The following is a 25,271-nucleotide window of genomic DNA, read 5'->3' as shown; positions in this document are numbered from 1 at the left end:
AAGGCTCTGACATACTCTGATTGCGTTTAATGATATCCGATCGCTCTTGTGTAGGACATTTTATAAACGAGAAGTGTGGTTAATAGGCCGACACTTCTGGAAATCTGTGGAATGTCACTACAAAGTAGCTTCAAGTACCTGTTTTTTGAAGTTCTCTGCCTGCATATTAGAAAAGCTTTCAGCTAACCATCAAGGGGGAAAAAAGGCTGAATTTTCAGATTTTGGCTAACAATTAGAAGTGACAGCAAAGAGTTTTCGCTGACTTTGGTGTGTTTTGTTAATCGCAGCCAAAAGACAATACTTTGAAAACACAAAGGAATAATTACTTCTGTTTTGCTGGTACATCTTGTCAAATATAGCACAAAACAGCCATTAGAACCGGGTATGGAAATCGCTGTTCTTTTAATGATGATCATGCTGCAAAAAAATAAAAATGCTGTGTGTTATTTATGTATGGGAGGGAAAAACTGCATGATCCTTGCAGTCTTTGCTATAACAGCAACATTTGTGTCTTCTGCTTTTTCATGCAGTGACAGGATATGACACAGGCTTTACTTATGCCAGGACAGGATTAAAAAAAAAAAAAAAGAAAAAGTATTGCCTAGCAGAAGAGGAATGCCTGTGCTGACATCAGAGTGATATTTTTAGATTTTTGCAAGGCACTGTTGGTATAAATTGAGGCCAGAAGTAAACTGAGCAGTTGATGTTACTCATTGGACTTCATGAATGCACTTAGTGGCATCATGTAATCCAGGACAGTACTTCAGTGTTATGTGTGCGTGTCCTGGGTCACTTAACAACATTTTGTTAACAGAGCAAAGCTTTGCATCCGATTATGTATATAGTGGTATATCTACTAAGATAAAATCTGACTTTCTCCTTTTTTTATGGAGGGCTTTTCCCTCTAAATTCATTAATACGTTCCTCTTTGAGTTTTCCCATGCAGTTATTAACTGCCCCTCCTATAATAATAGGAGGGGCAAAGAATCTGGTTAATCAGTCTCTTAGGAAAATAGGAGCCCCTCCAACCTGTTTGGCAGTTACTCCATTTCCCACCTACTGTAGCTTGATGAGGCATGCATGAATGTATACAAATATACACACTGTATTTCCATATGATTCATTTAGATGGACACGTACATAATCTTCCCCTCTAATAGCTTGTAATTTTAAAGGAGCGCAGATGTTTGAAATAGTACAGTGTGTTCCAGATACTGTGTTCCTTTTGACAGCCTGTACCAGTTCAGAGACCTAAATAGACAGAATCAAAGGTAAAAAGAACAATTTCTAGTGCGAAAGGGGTTTGTGGAATAAACTCTACCTGTATCTTAACCACTACTGATGCTTAATTACAGGGCTTTGTAAACAGCCTAGGGATTAAATACCATAAAAAACAGTATATGCCATGTGTTTATTGTATAATCCATGTTCGAACAAAAATATGCTGATTGTTTTCATTGCATGAGTTGGCTAGGACTATATCACATTGTTTTAGAATCGTACAATGTAAGGTTTTGGGGAGTGCTCACAGTATTATGTTTCCTGTGTTTTATATGACAGTGAACATGTCTTGAATTAACAGTTCTGTTCATGTTAAAACCCATCTGCATTGTTTTAATCCTTGGCAAAAAGGGAGCAAAAGTTCATTTCGTGGTTAGAGGATCATTTTGCATTTAAAGGTTTTATATATAGTTTAGGGGAGATGCATGTAATTGTTTTTAAAGAGCATGCAGGATCTCTTTACAAGAACACTGAAATGTGTATAATAGTCATTATACTGAAGTGTCCATTCAGTTCAACTCCTCATTCTAAAACTGTTATCATCTACCACTGGGATACAAGTGCTTTTTAAATCTCCAATATGATCTTTTATTTTAAATGTTAACTATAAGTTCTGGGTTGGAAATATGCAGATGCATACTTCTGTTTGATTCTCCTCTCTGCTTCTCTCTTCCTTATTCTGCAGTACAGGAGGTTGAATAAAACTTAAGTGAAGTATTAAAAAGGCAAGGTTCTTGCAAGTAACAAGAGGCAATCTTTCACGACTAAGCAAAATTCAGGTCCTCCTCTCACTTTTCCACCCCCCTTTTTGGTATAACAATGCAAAGAGATGTTACACAATCAGATGTAACAGCTTATGTAGATTATGAGGAAGTGATGAAGTCTGAATATATGCATTAATTTTCAGAATAGGCCTACTTACTTCTGTGATATTCATGGCCTATGAACAAACCTATGGAATGTATGATCTATGGGGGAGGGTAGGAGGTTTGATCCTGAAAGTGGAGGGATCAAACAAAATCCCTTTCTTAGGCCAGTATGTGGAAGAGAATTTAATTTTGCAGTGGCACATTTTAGATACACCAATGAGTTCATGTCTGAATTAAATAGTAAAATACTTGCTATAGTACAGTAGTCTTGTGAGTTCTGGGATTTATTACTTCATTTTTGAATGTTTAAAAGTCTATCTGTACTTTCTTGATTTCAGAAAACAGTAATTTACTGTAACTGTGATGTCAGCAAGTTTTTGCAGTGAGTGCATTTCATGAGCTTAGTCTCCTTTAGCATCTGATGGTGATACAGTAGCTCCTAGTCCTTTTCCTATCTCTTACGCTGAGCATCACCACAGGCATGCTTTCAGTGAAATACCTGCAGGACTCAAACCGTTAGAAGGCTCTGAGGGGCCTTTAAACAGACAAAAAAAAAAAAAAAAAGAAAAAGGAAAAAAAAAGACCTGCTAGGTGAAAATAGTTTCTTTACCTTAAAAAGCAGTGCAGCAACCTCAGGCAAATCACTGTCATCAAGCTTTCAAGGTCTTGCTCATTTTTTACTCAGGCTGTATACAGTCATGCGAGGCCTTTGTCATTCATCAGCTACATCACCCTCTAGGAGCTGAAGAGGAAAAAGATGTCCATTGCTTTACTTGAGCTGAGCTTCTACTTTAGGCCTTGTTTGCTAGTTTGATTCTGTACCCACTTCTTTATTTTAGTCTGTACATTCTGTATAGCCTCATACAAAAGGCAATCTGGAATTCAAGGGAGAGGGATCAGTTCTGCAAAGTACTGATTTAAGATCATGTGTCTTGGGAGGATAAGCCATGTACATGTGGCTTATTGTGAGAGCTGCATGTTTCTGTATTTCTTTTTAAAAATATAGGTAACTGTGCAGGTCCCAGTATCTTCAACAAATTTAAGATGCTTTTTAGGTTATGTTAACATTGAACAGTGGGATATGGTTTTGTGATGTCTGAATTGCCACTGAGTGGGCTAATACTGGAACAGCACCTGACTAAATTTAGCTTGTTAGAGAAACTGGCTTATTAGCTGGGATTGTTGCTGTGTTAAATTATATTTCTGCTTTGGACCACAGTGTCTACATATTGCTGCACAGAGCTGCATTGTTGTTCATAATTGGCTTTGATGTTTCTGCAGCATGCTCTGTGGAACAGCAAAGGTATTCCTTTAGAAAAAGCATTTATTCTTAGCTAAAATATTGAGGCATAAGACATCACTGTTTCACGATATGTAAATACAATTTTTTTTTCCTAGTAGTAGAAGAAAGAAAAATCATCTTGGAGTTGCATCCAGTTTGCAAAGAGACTGTAATACTGTGAAGTGAAAGTCTAGGAGAAGTTCTTAGAAATTAGGGAAAATAAAAAAAAATTTGGATTCCACTGTTTAACTTGCCTGTTACATTTTAAATTACTTCCTAATGGCCATGTAATTAATTGTACAAGTGACATTATGCATTTCTGCATACTGCTTTCTAATCCATTTAGTAAACATTACAACTTCTCATTTTGAGCAGAAGTAAAGAATTGCAGGCTTCAATAATGAAAATAAGATAGCATTTAAATGAATATTTAAAGATAAAACACATGCTTTTTTTCTCCAAAAATTTTCACAAAATTTAGAATTTGAAAACTATCAAATATGTATGTAGTGTTAGTAACAATTACATTACTTGGGTTTTTTTTTATGTCAAAAGGTAGTTATATATAACAGGACATAAATAATAATCCAAAGACTTTTCAGTTTACACAACTCTTAACTCACCTTTAGAAACTTACTGTTACAAATTGTTTTTAAATGTCTTTGAAATTACTTATAACTATGGTACTGTAAAATTAAGCTTTTTTTTTTTTTCATCTCAAGAGTAAGGAGTAAGCTGTATACAACACTTCACATTCTCCCATTCTTAGCTGAGATTCAGACCAAATTCTTATGCAGCTTTTATTCAAGGCCCCACAGGAAAAAATGACCAGTATGATTTTACATGTGTAATTTTCCATTATTTGATGTTTTTTTCCATAGAAAAATATACATCAGTCACTTATTTATGTAGTAGAATGTTGAAAAAAATCTAAGGCTCAGCTGTCATGCTCATTATAGGAAAGCTTCTAAAGTAAAAATAAGGGACATTGTCTTTCCTGTATAGTTTGTATTCTGGTATTTCAGTAGAAGTCATGTAGGCAAAAGAGTGCTGATACATGTTTAAAACTGAAGCAGAAAACAAATGTTGGATTCAAATGAGATTAACAAAGCAGCCATATAAATTAAGAAAAAACATCTTCATGATTGAAATTTCAAGTCTAAATAAGAAACTATAGCATTAAGGTTGCATTACTGTCCATCTAACCAGATGGTGATGTGCGTGACATGCTAAGGGAGGTCAGAGAGGCTGAATTGACAGGAATCACAGTAGTAATGGAGGTTATTCTCATGAGTATTGGGTAAATGACACATTGCGGATATGATCCAAAAACTGAATTGTTAGAAATTGTTAATAAGTTGGTGATAGAGATGGCCAGACCAGCAAACCCACGAGAGAACCAGCTCTTGAGTTGCCCCTGACTGTTGTGTAGAACCTGAATTAGAATGTTGCTGAATCAGAATGTTGCAAGAACTCTTGACCAGAACGCACATGGGTCAGCAAGAGCAATCCACTATCGTTGTGGACTCCGAAAAAGGTAAAGGACATCAAAATAAAGATGCTTGCTAAAAAGAATCTAAAAATGAGTCAAAAGAATAAAATCCTTGCTTGCAGTATGAAGCAAGTGCAAAGCACTTATTCAAAGAAAGAGTTTAGAAGGGTCAAAGGGAAGCAAACATGGCTAGACAGCAGTGTGGGGGAGAATATTAAAAGTAAGGTGGTGTTCTCCAAGAAGTATAAGCTGTGTCTGAGGAGGATAGATACAAATCAGTAAAAGAATTTTACGAATGATATGCTAGAGGCATAAAAATTAATTATAAAACTTCCTTTAATATGTGGATCGTGTGAAGTCCTGGTAGATTTTTGGTGTGAAGAAACAGAGCAGATAAGGCCACAAATGAAGAACAAAAATAATTTTCCTGCATCCATATTCATAAAAGATCTCAGAAAGGTTCCTAAACTGTTTTTTTACAGAGCAGAAAGACTTGTCTCAAAGCAAATCTCAGTCTCTAACCAGGAGAAGATGTTACAGAATGAATCATCAGAACTAGGTAGTATTCACCCAACAGTTTTAAAGGAACTCAGGAATGAAGTAGCTGTGATTAGCAATATTCTGCTTAACACTTTCTTTTGCTTTGGTGAGAGGCCTTGTTAGTAGGGAACAAGTTTTAGTTTTTAAATAAGGATCCAGGGGAATATCAGTCTGCTTGACAGTTTCACTCAGTGAATCAGAAGAAATTGTAATTAAGAATGCAATTAGTGGATAGGTATGTAAGTTTAATATGCTAGGGGAGAGTGAAGATTGTGTTTGTAAAGGAAAAACATGCTTCTTAAATCTGTTGGAGCTCTGTCAAGGTATCAACAATCAAGGGAATATTTTTTTAAAAAGGGAATATTAAAAAAAAATTGCTTACCTGTTAAAATTCAGTGTTCCTTGAATAACTGTAACTGTTGTTGCCATGGGGGAGATGCATTTGAATTAGGATATGTGCAATAGTTGGTACCTATGAATACATATGTGCTAGTTTTTTTGTAGTGACATAGAAGAATTATGCAACTTTGTAGTAGGGAGTGCATACTGTGGGGGGGGGGGGGTTTCTGGCTTATGAGTAGGAGTAGAGGGAGTTAATTTTTCATAAGACCTCAGACACCTTATTTGGCTTAATTGGTGCCTTACTAACCATATAAATCCAGAAAAACTCATCAAGTATTTTAGTAGTTTCCTTATTACAAGCCTATTTACTATGAAGTAAATAATGATATGGATGGGCCACTGACATCCTTATGCTTTTTAAATAAACATCGCAGTGAGTATGTTTCAAAACTTGTTTCAGTTACAGTATTTACAGGTTTCAGGAATACTATTTGGTTTATTTGCTGTTGATTTTTTTAAGTAATCTTTGCAACCAAAATCTCTGTAACTATTTTTAAATGATATATAGTTGTGCCATTGCAGGAAGTTACTTGTTGCAGGTGTATTTTTGGAGTTCATAATTTCTGGGTTTTTTTCTGTAAATGCATTTTCAAACTCCCTACATCAATAACAATAGGCAGGGTTAAAAATTAGGAACTTTGTTTTTACGTTGTACTCCATTATTTTGATCTCATTGTTCACTTAAATATTTCCCTTTTAATAACAAGAATACTACTGTCAGTTAGGTACTGATAGACTTAATTGTTTTATATGATTTTTTAGAAAACTCTGAGCTGAAAGATAAGGAGGACCAGTTTGGAAGAACTCCGCTTATGTACTGTGTACTGGCTGACAGGCTGGACTGTGCTGAGGCATTGCTGAAGGCAGGAGCAGATGTTAATAGAGCTGATCGTAGCCGAAGGACTGCTCTCCATCTTGCTGCACAAAAGGTAATAAAATAAAAATTGCTCTGCCATTATAGTGCCTTGCGAAGCAAATAAGCAAATAGTATGTACTTTGGATACTTTGATTATTTTAGAGACCAATAGTGCTACAATATGTAGAGGGTTTTTTTTAAAAAAAAAACTTGGCCCACGACAAAGTAAATCTTCAAGGTTTTTTATTTTTTCTTTTTTACTCAGTGTATTTGTAGCAGTTTGAAGAGAGAGTTTACTTCCTTGCTCTGTTTTAAAAACTCTTACTTTCTAGGAAAAAGCAGTTTTTGTCTATTTTGGGATAGTTAGTTCCAAGTAAAGACTTGGAGCTTAGTTTTGCATACAGTGATACTGTTACCATTCATTTCAGTGGATATAAGGCCATGTAGTGTTAATTATTCGTACTGTGTCTGAGGTTTTCAAGGACATGGAGTACCAAATCAGTGCCAGGACCAGGAGAGAAATGCATTACTGCCTGTTGTTCCTTCTAGAATTTCAGTCTACAATATTATTGACTTACATTGTCACAGCAAAGAGGTGCTAAAGAAAGAATTCAACATTAAAATGTAATTTAAAATTTAATTTCAGTGCTTCAATAATTTTGAGTGTGTTTAGAACTGGGGCAAAGTGTGCACAATGACAGGGGAATGAGCAAACTGCTGATGGAGAGAGAAAAAAATGTGGGTTAGCTGTCTAGTCAAGACTTGTGAGTTCATAAACTAAATATAAAAACAAGTCCACAGAAAACATAAAAACTCAAACCGAAAGGAACAGCTTTTACTTACTATTTTTCTTTTTATACTTATGTTTGAGAATGTAACTGCTCAGAAATTGAGGTTGTTTTGACCATGCCACAATCTGGAAAGGCCAGTTTGTACCATGTGACACTGTCAGACGTTCTTAGATGTGCTTTCAGTTGACACAGCAGCTGAAAAAAGAGGTACGTCCCATTGTTACCTCATACACTTCAAGCAGAAGAACTTAGGCAGTTATCCACTTAACCAGATGAGGCTAAAAATACAACCTTTGCATTGCAGATGCTTTAGCTAGATGTGATGTACCACGTGGCCACCTAGCTGCTTGTGCTGTCTTAGTGTTGGTGTGGCCAGAGGTGGTCAGGGAAAGTCCTTGCAGCTGGTTTTCGTTTAGCTAACTTAACTGTATTCTCAAGCTGCATTCTATGCCTTCTGAGCAGTTATTTACTACTGATGTCAGCTTATGAAGTTAAGATTTCGTGAATGTAAAATTTTGTCTTTGTCCTTTCCCTGTTAATGTTTTAAGATCTACGTTTCTGTCATGAATGCCTTCTGCAAAATAGATAAAATTAAAATTCAAAGCAACTTTGTTCCATACAGTTTTGGCTATTTGAATAATGTTTTGCATTCTCATTGTTCCTCTTTCATAGTTTTGTTTTACGTTTCCCTCTAACATGAGGGCTAAAAATTGTTTTTTCCAAAGCGAATGCTGAGATTCTCTTCTGTAAGCCATACTGAAAGTGGGCTTTCAAGAAGAAAAAAAAATGCTGTGAGATTACCAATTTTTACTAACTTATTGTCAGTGTTGGTTAATCATGACTCTACATATTTACCAAGACCGTTGTCATGCTTCTCTTATGTGCAAGCTTGCAAGTCAGTCCTGTGCTTCTTCAAAAACAGGTTAGCAGTTTCTAGGGCTTTACATGACTTTGTAATTCTCCCTTCATTTGTAGTCATAGATACAGGGCATTTACGGTGACAGTGCTTAGAGATTTAGAGTCCTAAAGGCACTTTAAGTTGCATGCTAATTTGTGCTTTCTTCTTTGAAGAGAGAAATAAAGACTAAAGCACAGACCTCTACATGCAACTGGTGAAGATACACAGGCACAAAAGGGGAAAAAAAAAGTTTCTAACACACTTTCTGAGCTGGAGCAGATAGACTTAAAATCTAGTTAGATTTCCTGGGTAGGAACTTTCTTCTCCATGTACTAGAATTACTTCTGCCTTGAAAGAAGAGGAGAACTGCAGAAAAGATCACATGCACTTCTAATTTTATTTCCCAGTCTCTATCATGAAAATAAATAATCCTGATATCTTTCGGAGTTGATGGTGATTAGTTCATGTTCTTTTTATCCTAGACTGGTAACTTTTTGTGATGTTCCATTTTAGGTGGGCGCTTATAATGAGCGAGTATTAATTCTGTTTGTTTGATTTCATGAAGTACGAATGAACTTCACATTTCAAACATACAATTTGACTAAATGTGAAAAATCTGGACAGGCTGAGATATGAAACAGGAATGCTACCAAACAGACAGAAGAGGGGATTTTTGCTTTTACATGCAGGACTATATTTTTCCTTTGTGTTTATTTAAACCACAGCCACTAACTGTGATACAAATGTTTTCTTTACGTTACCTAATAAACAATTCTTTCTTACGAACGCAGCCTGAAGGTGAAGGTGCTGCATATGCCCAAGGACAGAGGATACAGTTTGCTGTATGTGTTGTACTACAGACAAGCTGATCCAGCTACTGTTTACCAGTTAAACGGATTGGCAGGATTGTCCTTCCCACCCGAGTCTCCCCACTCTTTTCACAACTAGGTATCTTATCCTATAGCATGCTGTTTTAGCTCAGTGAGTCAACAGAAAATGAACTCTACAAAGTGATGATTCATTTTCTGCCTGTTTGGCACAAGTTCTTATGCTCCCAGATACATTTCATTGTCACTTGTGCTGATGCTACTGTTGATCCATGCTGTAAGCCAGATAATTGAAATGGTTAAAAATAATTGTAGGAAAAGTTTAAGAAAAAAACTCACATTGTTCCAGGAATGTGATTTACAGTATGGTCCCACAGAATGGTACACTGTCACCACTGAGGAATAAGAATAAAACATCCAGAGACTCTGCAGGGCTGAAACTTCCTAAGCAGACTTAGACGTGAGAAAAAATATTCGTGAAACGTTAGATAAGAAATTAGCAGCTTGCCAGTTGAATAGGGAGGAGAGAGAAGTCTTTTGAAGTTGTTTGTGAGATAAATAGAAGGTGTGGGTTTCTTTTGCATACCTTGTGTGTCTATAAATCTGCTTTAGAGTGTCACTTTAGATTTCATTAATAGTTCAATTTGTTTCTGCATTAACCTGTTGTGATCAGTCAGCAAACAGTAGAGTATGAAATGGTGATCTTGAAATTAAAGTATTGGTATCTTGTCATGAAACTCAGCATCCTGAATGAGCTCTAGGGCATCTTAAATTTAACCATTTCTCCACTTAAATGTGGATGGCAGTCTGGATTATGGTCATACAGAAAGAATACTACAACATAGAAGCATCTTAAGGAAACCAGTGTTAGTCAGTTAAGCTCTTTTGCACATAGCCAGGGAGAAAAATGATTAATCTGAAAAGGTTCTGGGGAATCGGTCAACACTAGGTGTTAGGAAGATGGTCAGAAAACTGTGTTGTATGTTTCTCGCTTCCAAAACTCCACTTCTTAATTACTGCATCAGAGCTGTAAAGGAGAGGAAAGGTCTTCCAAGTCAGTTATAGCAAACCTTATAGTGCAGGATAATTGAAACCAATTGGAGCCCAGCTTCCAGGGGGTACTTTAGCTTTCTGTAAAAGGTTCACAACAGTTTTGTTGGTAGGGAGAGCTTGATTTGAGCACTACTTTGCAAGAGAAATATGTGGTCTACCCATTTTCAGGCAGTACATTTTCAGCTTACACACTTCATCCTGCATTTGTAACAGGACAAGGGCATGCACGTTGTCTCATTAAGTGGTAAGTCACAGTAGTCATTTGGTATTTTGCAGTCTTCTGTCTCTGGTGTCAAACTATGGCTTAAAATCCAGCCAGTCCTCTAGTCTGCAGTAGATACAACCGTAGAAATACTGTTTTTACAGGTCAGGTTTCAGTCACACAGGAGATATCAAGTTTTATGTTAGTATAAAATCCCAGTGTAGGACAAGATTATGCACAAACTTGCATGTCTGAGTAGCTCTTTAGACTTAAAGTTCAAGATCAGATTTTCAGAGTAGCTGAATATCAGACTTTAGCCCTGTTCAGTCTCTTAAGACTCTCAGACTTAAGTTTCTATTCAGACTGCACTGATAAATATGATGTGAACGTCTGTAAAGTGTGTGGTACATGTAAAATAGACTCTTTTTAATTATTTTAGTATATTTTTGAAAATATAACTTGCAAGTTGTGGGTGCCTCCCTGAATATACGTACTTTCCAGCAGTTGTTTTGAACATCACAGGAATTACAGTGTGGCTAAACAAAAGTGGTGTCTGTCATTGTCTTTGGATAGGATTGGAATGCAAGAGAGGGAGAAATAAAGCTGTTTGAGGCACTAAAATGCATTACACTACAAGTATCTGATGGGTTTGTTCTATAGCCTGCTGTAGGCAGCATGCTTCTTTGTACTTCCACTTGTAATAGCAAAATACTACCTTTCTCTATTTAAAATAGTAAAAACGAGCTGATGGTGGAGGGGCACTTTTGGAGAGGTTCACAGCAAGGGTACTGCTGAGTATTTAGACGAATACCACATAGTAGAGTATATCTGTGTGGGGAAGGATGGGCTGAGTGTAGTGCATTCTCTTTCACATGCTCACGTGCACGTAAAGTGATGATTGCTGATTGCCTGGAGCAGTTAGAATATTTGAAAGCTGATGTTCAGACTGGCAGTCATCATTGCATCATCCATACTTTGAAATATTTCCTCTTAATTGTGAGGATTACAAGCCTAATGTAAAAGCAGCACAAAGAATAAATATATCTGAGATTTTTATGAATAGATTAACTGTTGCTATGTGTACAGGATGTTCAAGTGTGATTCTCAGGCGCATCTCTTAGAACACAGCTTGTAAAACAAAGCAGTATATGATTTCTGATCCTGACCAGTACTGATAGAGAAGATTCATGCTTATGATAAGGATCATAAGGCAAATGTAAATAAACCTTGCAGAAGAAAATTAAGGGATTATCGTGGATGAGCCAGTTCATTGGGTTAATAAGTCTTTTACAAAAACACTTGCATATTTTGCTGATACAATTAGAAATTAAGAACAACAGTAGATTTTATTCACTGCTTGGCACCAGCTAGTCCTCTAGTATAATACTCCTTTTCTTTTGTCCATCACAGTTAAAAATAAAACACTCTTAAAATGATAAAAGGCTTTGAGGACAAAAAAGCCCAAATAGAGTACTTTTCATGAACTAGGTGAACTCAGATTAGGAGAATGATAGAATATATTACTTTAATCTGTAAATAAGGTGTGTATTAGAAATGATTAGAATCTGATCAGTAAGAAAGACAATAGTAGTGAATATAACTTAGGATAGCAAGGAGGTTTATAATATAAACAATAAGATAGTTTTTCATGCTGGAAAACCTGAAAAGCCCCTGAGAATGCTGTGGACTCACCATTTCCAGCATATCCAGATATATATTTGTTAGGAATAGTTTGGAATGAGTTTGTTTAATTCTCCCTGATGTGGAGGGTTCAGCTAGATATGCCACTAGAGGTCTCTTTCAGCATAGGTAGTTTTGTGATGGGTAAATTTTACGAATTCTGAACTAGTCTAGTTTTGAAAAGGGCTGAATGTTATTAAAACATTTTTTAATCGTGATTAAGTAGCAAATATTATACTACTTCATTATTTTAAATTTAAAGTATGTCTCCTCTATTTTTAGTGATTTATTGTATTGGAGTACATTTTAGAATGGTAGAATAATGATTTAAGTTTATTCCTAGAAATATTACATACAATTTCAGCTTTTCAATATTTTTACCAGTTTGTGTGAGTTTTCTGAGGCTCCACTATCTAAGTGTCCTTTAGGTTCACTTTTTTTGTGGGGCAACAGAAATCTTAAGGGATCTGTTTATTCAACTATTAATTTTAATATCTATTTCTCATGATATTATCATCAAATATCATTTTCATGATATTATTTCTCATTATATTGAAATGCACATCTTTTAGAGTGTAGTTATCTGTTTCTGATTGAACAAGTTAAAAAATACGTCTGTTCATACCCAAGAATATTTTGTAAATCTAAATAGAATATTTTTTTAAATGTAAGACCTTAAAAAACTTTGAAGGCAAATATTACATAATAGGATTTTTATTATTGCAGAAATCTTATTATGGTATTGATTTTTAAAAAATAATATTATGTCGTACTTGCATATAAGTTTGTATGCATCTGTGCAATCTGGGTGTAATGCGATAATATTTTCCTCAGTTAAACTGTAGATTTTTTAAAACAGAATAACTGATACTCATTTTTTGTATATGCTTTTAACTAAAGAAGCTTTTATTTTCATGTAGTTTAATATTGTTTTATTTTATTGTTAGTAAATAATTTCAGAAGCATAGGAATCACATACTGGAAAATACTTTCTCTTTGCCATGGTTAATAAATCAATTAATTAATGACTGTAGGGCAGAGGTGGTTGCTTTTTAACTGTTTCAAGAAGTGTGTGTGTGTATGTGTGTGTTAACTCACATTATTCCTGTAATTGCATAATCCTATTAATGTTCCTGTGGTTGTTTTTTTTCTGTTTTGTTTTTTAATGCTCTCTTCCTGTCATTTACTGCATTAGACAGTCTCAGTTCAGGCACTGCCTCTGATCCCTATTAAAGCTTTTGAATATGGCTACTGTACAAATAATAAATTTTGCTGGTGTTTCTACTTTTCTGTTTGCCTTCGAGTGGTGTGACTTGTGAGATCCTATGTTACTAGGTGGTGTACAGTGTCCTTGAAACATACTTTTTTTTTCTTGAGAAAAGATTTAAGAAAATTTGTATTATAATGATAAATTCAAAAGATGTATTTCTGGCTTATATAACTCCCCTAAAAAGAAAGGAGAGCTTCACGGATATTAACTGAAACAAGAACACCTCTGTGGCATGTAGCTCAGTAGTGAGTTCTGTTTTTTAATGATGCCAATCCTCATCTTGTAAGAATGTTTCCCACTTCAAGCTTGACTTTGCGGGGTTAATTTTTCCGGAGTTTCTGAATGAATTTGAGAAGAGGGCTGTACAAAGGGAATCAGTACAGCCTAGTGGAGAGCAAAGTCCTGAGCATTTGCAGCTCTGGAATGTTTTTATTGACAAACGGTAGTCTGCTATTGACATTTGTGTCCCTTGATGATACTTCTATCCTAGCTTATCTTTGCTGGTCAAATGCCTTAATTGTTCTGGCCTTTAATTCAGTCAAAGCTGGAGCATGAGTGGAAGAGAAAAGAGAAGGAACAGGTCTAACAGAGCATCAAACTTGAGCTGTGAAGCTGCTGGCAACGATCAGCCTGTCATAATGTTATGATTTGTTCATTTTTATACCATTTATTAGCCTTTACTTGTTGTGCCATTTGGCCTCCAGGGCAGATAAAGTGCTGTCTAATTTGGTAGGTTTGCTTCTGTCAGAGTGGCCTCGACAGAGAAGGTGTTAGCTGTAGTGACAAATAATCAATAGCTGTCATTGTCATGAGGAACGTGAGTAGTTGGGCCTTTCATCTGGAGGATTAGAGGTCTAATTGGATTGAGAGTAGGGAGGGTGGGCTGTTGGGTAACCCTGTCAGCTCTGTTAAGCTGTCAAATGTCAGCCTTACAGAAAGGAAGAAGGGATGGTTAGCTTTCAGAAATGAGGACGAAGACATATGAAAGCTTTGAAAAAAGTAATAGAAAAGTAGAATAGGCTAATGTATGCTTTAACCCCTTTTTGTTTAATTATATATCTCTGCAGTTAATGAAGATGCATAGCCTTCTCTCCCTTTCTGTCTGTCTGTCTCTGACACACACACTAGAATGCGTGTGTGCACACATACACACACACGCATGCATGCATGCAGAGAATTTGTGCGAAACAGATTTGGCGGCATTGTACCAAATCAGACTGATTCTATGTCTTGAGAAAAAGCAAGTTAACTACCCAGATGAGGTATATAAATGTGAAAGATTATGACATGGAGAAGGTAAATACCCACTAATGGAGAAAGTCACTTTAGCAGAAGCTATGAAGAAACTGATTATTTTGTGTTAATATTTTGTTGTAAAATTTGGCCAATATTTTTTCTAGGTATAAGCAATCATTTTGACGTTGTAAGAGGAGAAGCACTAGTATCAAGTCCTGCATTGTACAGTAGAATAGCCAGTTGAATTTTGTCTGTATTTTCTTCTTGTTGCTTTTGATCCTTTGTTCTCTGTTTCTTCAAGAAAGATTTGTGTTGTTCTAAAGACAATAAATCCAATGGAAGAGTCATTATGCTAGTAAACCAAATCATTTTTTCAGGTGTCTGTCTTAGAAAGTTTACAGTGCCAATATTTACCTTACCAGAATAGATAACAGGTCTAGATTTTAAAGAATGTTTGGTTTATAAAATTACTAAAATAGTGCTTTCTTTATTTGTCATCTTAGTGTATTGCTCTTTTCAAATCAAATCTTAACATAGCCACATCAATATCTCCTTTCTGTATGTAACACATTTCTCCTGGGAACTGTAGTATTTGGCCTAAATTATCCTTCATATAACCAGCCATGTCTTACAAGCAGTTACCATCCTTAACTCCTGCTGATCTTGAAATGGCAAAATTTACAGAGATGAAAAAAAAAAACCCTTTAATTTGCATCACCTAATTAAACAAAAGACAATTTTATATTTTTCTTCTTTTAAGGTTGTAACTCCTTTTAAATTTTAAGGATTGCTTTCTGTTTCTGATAATTTACTCTATCCTAGTGTTTTTTCTATTGGCATTTCCGTTTTTATTGATTCCCCTGCAGTCCCCTCTCACTAAAGGGACAGAAATCATGGCTTTTTTCCCTTCTGAGATGGACTTTCATGCTTTCAAACACCCATCTTCATGTGTGAGTCTGGATTCATCACTCTTCTGCTTTTGCAATCTGACAAATATTGTTCCTCTGCCGTTTCTAATCTAGGCTTTATCAGAGCTAAACGTCAAATTTTTTTATAATCTGGTTCTGCTGCCTCATCTTTCTCTCTCTCTTTGTGTCATTGCTTCCCCAACTCTCAGTTCATGATCTTGGTATTTAGTTGTGATTCTGTGTAATCTGATTTAATCAGATTTTACCTTCTGGTGTAAACAACAGAAAGCCCGATGAAGAGCTGAGATCATGGACTACTCTTGCAGATTTAGGTGTGGTAAAGATAACAGAGATGACTGAGCTGCAAGTGAATTATCATACTGCTGTGACCAGCTTGGCTCTAGTATCCATAATTGCCATGAAATTGACTCAGGATTTCTATGCTGTGTTATGGTTTGCATAATAGAAGCGCTGTGATAGAACGGACTCTTTCCTGGTAAAACAATCAGCCCTGGACCATTAATTACTAGAAGATTTTTAAAATCTATTTTTAGCATATTAAAAAATCTCTCTGTTCCTCTGAAAGACGATTTTTTGTCAAGTTCCTGCTTTTTATTCATTGTGATAAGAAGTAGATCTTAATTCAGTGTCTTCATTTCCAGAGCTTTACTGAATTCTTACTACCAAAATCCTTGCCCTTCTTCTGGGTGTTTTTTCCAGATAACTTCCTTGCAATGGCAGTGATCTGTGGTTTCCTCATTTTCTTCCCTTCTTAGTCTAACTAGAACACTGCTATTAGTGTTTTCTTTCTCTTCTCCTCCAGCAATGTCATTGCTATTTTCATTGACCTAATTGACTTATTTGCATTGTACCAACTCTTCTTTCTTGTCTATAAGCACTATATAGTTTCACTTCTCTGCATCTCTGCGCTGCTTCTTGCTCTGTTAACTCTTCTCTTTTCCTGGGTTTGGCTTTATATCTTCTTTTATGAGTTTCCTGTGCTTGAAATAAGCTTTCATTATGCAGTCTGCCAGAGAGGATATTGACAGGCCCAAACATATATCATATTAGCATCTCTGTTGAGCAGTCTTGATCTCAAGAGTTCCAGATTTCATTAAAAATAATAGGAAGAAAAGCAAGGAGTCTTCAACTCTAGTTATTTTGTAAAAGATTTTGAAATGAATCCAGTGCAAAACCACGGTGGCAGCACATGGATAAGTTCTGCCTTTGCTTATATTGAGATCCCAGTGAAAAGGAGCTAATTCTAGATAGTATGATACCTTAAATATCTGTATAGCCAGTCGATAGAATTGCTTTATTTTCTTCTATCAAATTTGTGGTCTTTACCTTTTGTGAGTACAATTTGGAAGAGCATCTGGACTGAATCCTCCAGTCTTTTGGGTGATTCTGCCGCCTTTTAAAAAATGGTTGATTTTTTTCTAATCTTTTCTAAGCCCTCTTCTCTAGCAATAATTTTTCAGGTTGATACCACTGAATAAAATAATTCACATTAGTTTATGAAGAGTGTCAGTTACTGATGATGAGAAGGTAAAATGGTCCTGTCTTAAAAAAAAAAAAAAAGAAGTCCTAAGTGACTGTTTAAGAGGCTAAGAAAAAGATGTCAGTACTCAACCTCAGATTGTTTTCTTGGAAGGGCAGAACTGAACTGAACAGGGTACAGACATGCTTTAGGACAATTACAACAGACAAAATTTTGCCTAACAGTGGCAAATACTTTGTGCAAGGACAAGCAATGTTTTTTCTAGAGAATGTTATTCTGTGTTGCTAGATGTTAGGCTATTGTAAGTTAACTAAATTATCCTATTTTTCAAATGTTAGCTCTGTTTTACATACTGTTATTGAACAGCTGTCCCTTCTCATTTCTTTTATTCAAGGGACAGGTGAAAGTTTCTGTAGCATTTGGACTTGAAAATAATGGTCATGTCTTAAAATGTGATTCTTTATGAACATGGAACTGCATGGAGTGTTACGGCTTGTGTCTGAGCAGGTTTCATTTTATTTCACTTCTTGCTATTCCTTTACCATTGTGGCATCCCTCAGTGTATAAGAGACTCGCACAGCTCTTCTCCCAGGACGCTGATGTCTGCTGACAAGTCTATACCTTTAAAAATGGCTTTACAGGCAAAGGTATCTCCCTGTTTGATTGTCCTTTCTAAAACAAGGTTCTTGCATTAATTGCTACTTCACAGCTGAGCTCACAACTGATCTTTAATGGTTACAAGAAGAAATACTGTTGCTGGGACCAAAAAAACCCTTACTTATGTCCGGATTTGTCAGCGAGAAACAAAAACAGGCCTATCACTGTAGCATTATTAGTTCATCAGTTTGGTTTAGTTTATTTTTGTGAGCTGTTTGGTAATTTTTGTTTAAATGAGGTGACTTTTTCAGGGTTTGGTGTAATAAAAACTGAAGGTATTTGTTTTCACTGATTATAATTAATTTTTTATTGTAATTTTAAATGAATTAGTTTTCTTATAAATGTTTCCACAAATGCTTCAATAAATGTAGTAACAGCAATAGATCATTTTGAAACAGGATACCTTTCTGCTGTATTCTGCAGGAATCTTCTACCAGGTGTCTGACATCCTTAATCTGATGCTCAGGCTTGTCATTTCAATCGATACTATACTAGATAGGATGTCTTCAGCATTGCTATAGAAAGTATTTGAAAAATAAATTCAGATTTTATGGCCATGCCACAAACTCCGTGAGCACTAATTTTTCATTTATCTCTCTTTTTGTCTGTAAGCAGTTGGTTAAGTTGTTGATTAAAGAGAATTAGGTGAATCACACTCAAGTCAAAATGGATATGTATAAATAAATTAGATCAGAATTTTCTGTTGTTTCCAGGAAAACAGCAGATCGTATGAGCAGTTCATAAAATATAAAATTAATTTAATTTACAATGATTAAAATGATTTAATATCCTTTTTTTGTCTTTTTGTAGACCTATTTGGAATTCTTCTTTTTTGTTACCCAATTTTTTATTAATGAAGAATGAGGAATTAATGAAGAATGCTATCCATTTTTATTAATGAGAAATGATTTCTAGTGAAATATTAAGTGATTCATGTTATCACCTACATATCACCTGCATATGTAGAGCCTGCTGATTGGAATATTTAAATATAAATATATGCATGCATAGAACATTTTTTTTCAGTGTTCCACTAGCATGGTACAGATTTTGGAAGACTTTAAGAAATGCCAAGCTTGGATTGTTACCACAATTGCCTGTAGTTTAAGCAAGGAGAGATAAATCCAGTACTTTTATTACTGCTAGGATATAGTTTGAGTAGCTTATTAAGGCTTTGGTTTATTTATCGTTATGTTAAGTATATTCTGACTTCATTTTAAAATCTCAAACTTCACTATAGTATCTATATAAAACTATGAAGTATTGTATTGCATATAAGTAGCCTCAAGCATCTCAATTTTTATGTAAGTCTGGGTAAACCTACCTTTATTAAAGGTAAATTGCAGTATGGGTTGTCTCTCTGCCACTGCAGTAGTTCTGGAGGTTTCATTGTGGCTGGAGAAATTTTGTCATGGAATACAATTTGTTATGAAGTTTTGTAATTATTTCACACAATGGTTTGTTATTTGACTTGTTTGAAATGTATTTAAAACAATTAAAAGACATGGATTTGTTTTCAAATGAGAGAGCAGCTAAAATCATAAGAAAGAAATACCAAGATGTGCTCAGAAACAAATGTATCTGTAAAGGTTTATTTTCTAGGCAGCATTGCTTCTGTGAGTCCATTAGGACCTCACATGTGCAAGCCTGTAGATGGACACAGCCAGGAGCTACAAGGCAACAGGGATCCGGTCCTGGTCAGACTGATACCAAGGAGCTTGGTTTGTCATTTGGTTCACTTCCAGAAGGAAGCAGTACTAAACCGAGTCAGGATAACAAGTTAGGACTTTGGGTGGACTGATAACTGTAATTCAGGTTTATTTTTGAGGCAGAATTCAATCATGGATCATACTCTTCTGTATAACCTTTTGATTAAATTTTGTAAATAAATCTATACATAGCATAGAAAGAAACCTATCTTGTAGGAATGGAAAATGATATGAACTCTGTCTAAATGTAGGTTTGTCCTCTTACAGTATGAGTTTATACTATTCAAAAATTACTGTGTAGAAGCAGATTTTGGAGGCTTTTCTGTCTTGCCAAAATGCTTTCAAACAGCTATCCCAGCTCATCTTACGTTTCTGGGAGAGGTTGGCAATCTGAGAGGCATCAGGTAATGTGCATATAACTGAGCTTTAATAGACACTCAGAATCAGACATCTGCAAAACTTCAGGAGTTATGCAAATTATAAAAAGAAGTACTAAAAATGGAAGGAAAGTTATAAATATGGACATCAGTCAGAACTTTACTAAGAGCAGAGAAGAATGTGAATACCAGAAAATGTAGTTTTTAGAAATAAAGACTAATATACTTCAGGGATCTATTTTCTTAGCCTTTTAACATTTGTCTTAGTTCTTGTTTTACATAAAGCCATTAAGATGAAGAAAATAAATACAATAAATACTTATTTTGTAGTACTAGTATTTTTTCTGGTTTTTTTTTCCTTATACTTGCTGACAAATCTTTCAAGCTACTATTATTTGATAACTTATCCTTTGATTCTTCATGAAGAGCTGGACAATGACCCTGTAAATATGGATCTCTGCTTCTCTCTTAAATTCTAGGTGCAAGGTGTTCTGGGTACTTCTGCGTGAAGGACTTTTAAAAAACGTGTAGGAAAACAAATTAGGAACAGTAGAAGAGATTACCTGGAAACTAGAATGCTAATTACATTTTCATCCTTGAAGTGTTTTTTACATGAAGAAAGCAATTAATTTGTATAGGTAGACCATAAAATTTACAGCTCAAAGGCTGAGAACTCTGCACAGAAAAAGCATATACAGACCATGGATAAATGAGGTCAAACACTGAAGACAGAAATGCCTATTTTCCTTTAACTTATGTTGGGATACAGTTTTACCTTGGCCTTTACAGCATTGGTCCATTTTCTTCTCTATTGTATCCTTTTAGTGAATGCCAGTTGATGGTTCTGTCTATTCCTATGGAAACCAAGCTATTGAAGCCACTCTTGCAAGAGGCTTTAGGGAGAAAAGCTCTAAGTTGAGACACCGCATTGCTTTCAGTCAAAATGTTTGATAGCTAGAACTGGTCTCATCATACTGATGTTTTTGGCTGATGTATTGCATAAGATGCTTTGCTGGATGAATGAACATATTAAACTTGGAAACTGGTAAATAAGACTTCTATTCAGCTGTTTGAGGTGTTCTCTTAAGTGTTTTAGTTTAGAGTCTAGGATGCTGCTAACAAAGTGCCTAAAAGGGTACTTTGTAAGATTAAACCCAGTGTCAAGATCATGGTTGCCATGGTTGACTGGAAAGGATTAACAATACAGCAAATATTTGAATCTGTTAGTGGTTTGTTAGATAGAAGACATGGCATCATCCTGTCCGTGCAGAGGTAATAAATAACTTGCATAAATTTTTTTCAAAGGTGTAGTTCAGTGGATGACTGTTAAGGGTTATACAGGTATGAAATAATAAACGTAAAGATTTTCCTTTACTCACAAGTTAGTGAGCTTTTTTTGCATTTTTAGTCAATAAGTTTACCCTCTATTTTTTGCTCAAATTAAAGCTATATCTGAATCCTGTTTTCCAGTTTTGCTGAATTAAACTGGTCCAGCTGTTATTGAAGTTGTTTCAGAACTGGAAGAGATAACTGTGTTGATTCCCTTTAGTTAATGGTTTACATTGTTATGTTTCAGCTGTATGTTCAGGGATGCATCAGTTCTGTTCACTGTATTTTCAGTTACTCCACAGCAACTTTACTGAAGGTACATACACAAATCAAATCTTCCAACTGTAGTCTGCCACCCGATTAGGGAAACAAGAGAACAGAAAATAGTTGTTTCTCAGCTACTCAATTAACTTTGTTTATAACATAGTTAGTATGGATATCAGAGGTGAACAAACAGTGTACAAAGCAGCATGAGCTAAGAATTAGTATCTTCAATGTCTATTTCTTCTCCATTACACCAAATATATATCCCAAAAGTGTAGGGGAGTATTTGAAAGGAATGAGTGTCTTTGTAACTGTTAAGTTTAGTAGAAACACTTAAGTGTATTTGTCCTTCAGGACTGTGCAGTCAGAGCGATGAATACAATCACCTTACATTAAATTTTCAAAGTTATTTGATTTATTCACCCTTTCTTTTGGTGTGTTTTCACTCAACAAGAACAAATATTTTTGCATCTGCTATATGTTAGTGAAGACTGATAAGTCTAATTGTTAAGATTTATTGATAAAATAGAATTTCCTTCTCTATCCATGGTTTACATATCAAAATCATCTTTATTACAAGAGGGGGAGGAAAAAATTCATCTGGAATTTGTTTGTGATTCTGATTTTGTGTTTTCTTGCTATATAGCAATTAAAATTTTAAATATATTAAAATTTAAACATACTTAAAATTGTTCATAAACATTGTCATAAGCTTATTTCATCAATTAAGCATATTGTATGTGTTGAACTTACATGTTGATATAGTGTGTGATAACCAGAGAGACAGCCTATTATTACGATAGTGACTTTCCTCATTTTCACTAATAATTTATAAGTAGTTGTGTTGATTATTTTCTTCTAGATACTGTTAAAGAAAAAATCAGTGGTGATATTCAAGGCATGTAAGAACAGTGCGGTCATGTATATTTAAAGTATAGCCTTTATGTTAATAGCTGTTAATAGCTTCTGTAACCAGGCAATATTAATTCAGTTTCAATGCATTAGAAGTCAAGAAGTTTCATCGTTTCATGCATAGTTAATTTGTCAAAACACAAACATTGCTAACTTATAATTCTAAATAATTCTTACTTGTGATTTGATTAATATTTTTACTTCCTATTCTATATTTTAATAACTTTTCTTCTGAAGAATGCTTGTCAGATTTCTGGCAGTTAGTAGTTAATGTCAAAATACACCCTTTGATGCTTGAATTTCATGTGCTTTTGGAATAGTTTATATATATATATATAGATAGATGTATATGTAAAATTAGAAATATGACAGTCATAGCTTCTGTTTTTATAAGTAGTTAGTTTGTTCTCTGCAAAGCCACTGAAACTGGCAGGTGTTGGTGACAGAAAGTCGTCTGTATGCTCCATGTCGTTCTAAGTCGGTTTTGATGTTTTGGCAACATGCCTCTTCTTGAAGGAATGCTAGTAGAAGAAACAACCTAAAAACAAAATCTCAAATAGCACGTGCCCAGGCACTTTTGTATCCAAAGATACTTAAAATTCTTGATTGTTGAATACATGTGACCAAGTTGTTCCGTGGGATGAAGCATCCTCTATTCAGCACACACTTGCACGTGCGTGCATGTGTGAGAGTCTGTGTGCGTGTTTTGTGTGAACAATTAAGATTATCTTCTGCAAGTTTCAGCAGGTGAAGACAGCAGTTTGTACTGTTTGTGGTTAAATTCAGTTGTCGTTTTTGTTTTAAAAGGGTGAGCTCAGGTATATGTATGTTTATCTTTTAAAGGCTTACCTAGCAGTTGATGAGTTTCAGTTCCTTGACTTTCAGTGGTTCTTCTTGAAAGGCTCTGATAGCAAAGAGCTGTTCTCAGCTGTGGCTATAGCACCTGTGCTAATCTGTTTGGAAAGCATGCCAATGTAGTGTGAAGTGGCTGTTATACTATATTCTGTTTGCGTTTCTAGGCTAAAATCAAGATGGCTTTCATGTTTTTCATATTTTACCTCCAATGGATGTTTGTCTGCATGATACAATTTGTTATTTGTCAATATACAGGTTTATACTAACTCTAGAAACATACATATCACTGTTAAAAAGTATAGATAATTTTGTGTTTCAGACATGAGCAACAATTGAATCTTAACTCCATATATGACCTAATTTCTTTTATGGAGTCCTGGCTCTGAGAAGTTTGAAATCTAACCTGACTGTTAAAAAAATACATAATGATCTATGTTGCTTAGAAGATTTTCTGTTATCTGAGAATATGAAATAGTATATTTGGGACAGAATGTGCTTCTTTAGAAAAGCAGATCAATGGGCTGATTTCCTGTTTAATTTCCATGCAGCTTTTCTTCTCTCATTCTCCCCCGTTCTCTGCCAAACTGGGTCTAAACAAGAGGAATGGTGTAGACAAGTGAATACATAGGTAATAAACTATAATACGATTTGTTTTTCTGCTTTCAAGCTGTGGTTATGTATCCAGCTCTACTTTCTGAAATATGAGTTATAAGTTCAAAAAGGAAAATCAAAACACAATTCACATTTGAAGACAGAAATAGTATAATCAGTGCCTGTACTAAGATTAGTGTAGTATTAGAAAAGCAGACCTGTTTTAACTTTGTTGTGAATTCAGTGATAGTAATATGGTAGTGTTCTATTTATGAAAGAGTAAGAATAACTGAATTATATATTGTATTCCTCCAAAGAGGAGATACTTGAATAGTCTCTCTTTTTATGAAGAATATTGAGACAATTGTGATAAAACAACTTACATAAGTGCTGCTTAATTAATAATGTATTTTGAAAATCAAAATTTAATAAGCTTATAAATTATTAAACTATGGTAGGATCTATAATTATCAGATATCCTAAAACCCTACCATCAGGGATGGTGGACTGGCTGCACTGCTAATCCTTCTCTGTTCTCTTTGAACGCACCCCCTTAAGACCTTTGCACATCCTGGTTTTGTGGTGACTCATTCTTCCACTCTCTGCAGTTTTTTGTGCACTCACTTACTCTACATATTGTAATTCTTTCTGTCAGGAGCTGTGATCAATGGTTAATACCAGATGGAAAGTACCTGATCTTGATAAATCTAATCTTAACAGTAGGGAAATGAAACATTCTTTGGGAATCATAAAATTGTAGAATTTTTTGTTTGTTTTAATACTGTTAAATAATGTTTTAAGACAAGACAAAAGTAGCTGAGGAAAGTAGCCTATTAAGTTGACCTCAGTAGCATGCAAGAATGTAGAAAAAGGTTTTAATAGAAAATCAAGTAAAATGTGCACTACTTTACCAAAAATAGGTTCTTCATAACCTGAACTTTTCCTAAATAATTTTCTAGATTTAATGCATTAGATCACCTTTTTTGACCCTTACTAAAATGTAGGGCTAGATGGAAATTTGGAAGTTAAGAGGGAAATAAGAACAATTTAAGGTGGGCAGAGTTTGATAATGAGCTGAAAACAGATACTGTTGAAATATCAATTGTAAGTTTGGAAAGAGTATATTAGAATTTCTCAACAGCTGAACTTGAATCTAGTATTAGTCAACATTTTCACTAAATAAACTTGCCATAACGGGTAGGAATTTTTCTAAGGTAATCTGTGAGTGACACAAGATAAGGTGATATTGTCGGTCGAAGACAGGATTAGAATGTCTAGAATACTAGAAGTAATTAAAATGGTTGTAAATATGATAGTCCGTAATGCAAGTCTATGTGTGGAGGCAGGGAGGCACAACAATATATTCTATACATTGGGAGTTTATTATTTTAAAATGACTCAAAAGGACTGATTTGCTAATTGATCAGAGAATGTTCTCAACTGAAAGAGGCACGTGCAGTTTTAGGGTATATCTCACAAGATATTTGCA

General features: G+C 35.0%; 1 protein-coding gene across 7 annotated transcripts in view; it reads left to right on the top strand.

Annotated features, from left to right (window-relative positions):
• Positions 1-25,271, top strand: part of INVS (inversin) — a 100,094-nt gene that overhangs the window by 8,695 nt on the left and 66,128 nt on the right. For 6 of the 7 annotated variants that reach the window (XM_026108605.2, XM_064506775.1, XM_026108606.2 and 3 more), the window contains one exon: positions 6,629-6,795. In XM_026108605.2, coding sequence (XP_025964390.1) covers positions 6,629-6,795 — 167 coding nt within the window. Of the gene's footprint in view, positions 1-5,416; positions 5,484-6,628; positions 6,796-25,271 lie in introns of those variants that run through there. The other variant, XM_064506774.1, reaches the window with a different exon arrangement.

Source organism: Dromaius novaehollandiae, chromosome 2 (assembly GCF_036370855.1).
Source record: "Dromaius novaehollandiae isolate bDroNov1 chromosome 2, bDroNov1.hap1, whole genome shotgun sequence".
Lineage (NCBI taxonomy): Eukaryota > Metazoa > Chordata > Aves > Casuariiformes > Dromaiidae > Dromaius > Dromaius novaehollandiae.
Note: the sequence above shows the minus strand (reverse complement) of the source record. Positions and strands in the feature narration are given on the sequence as shown.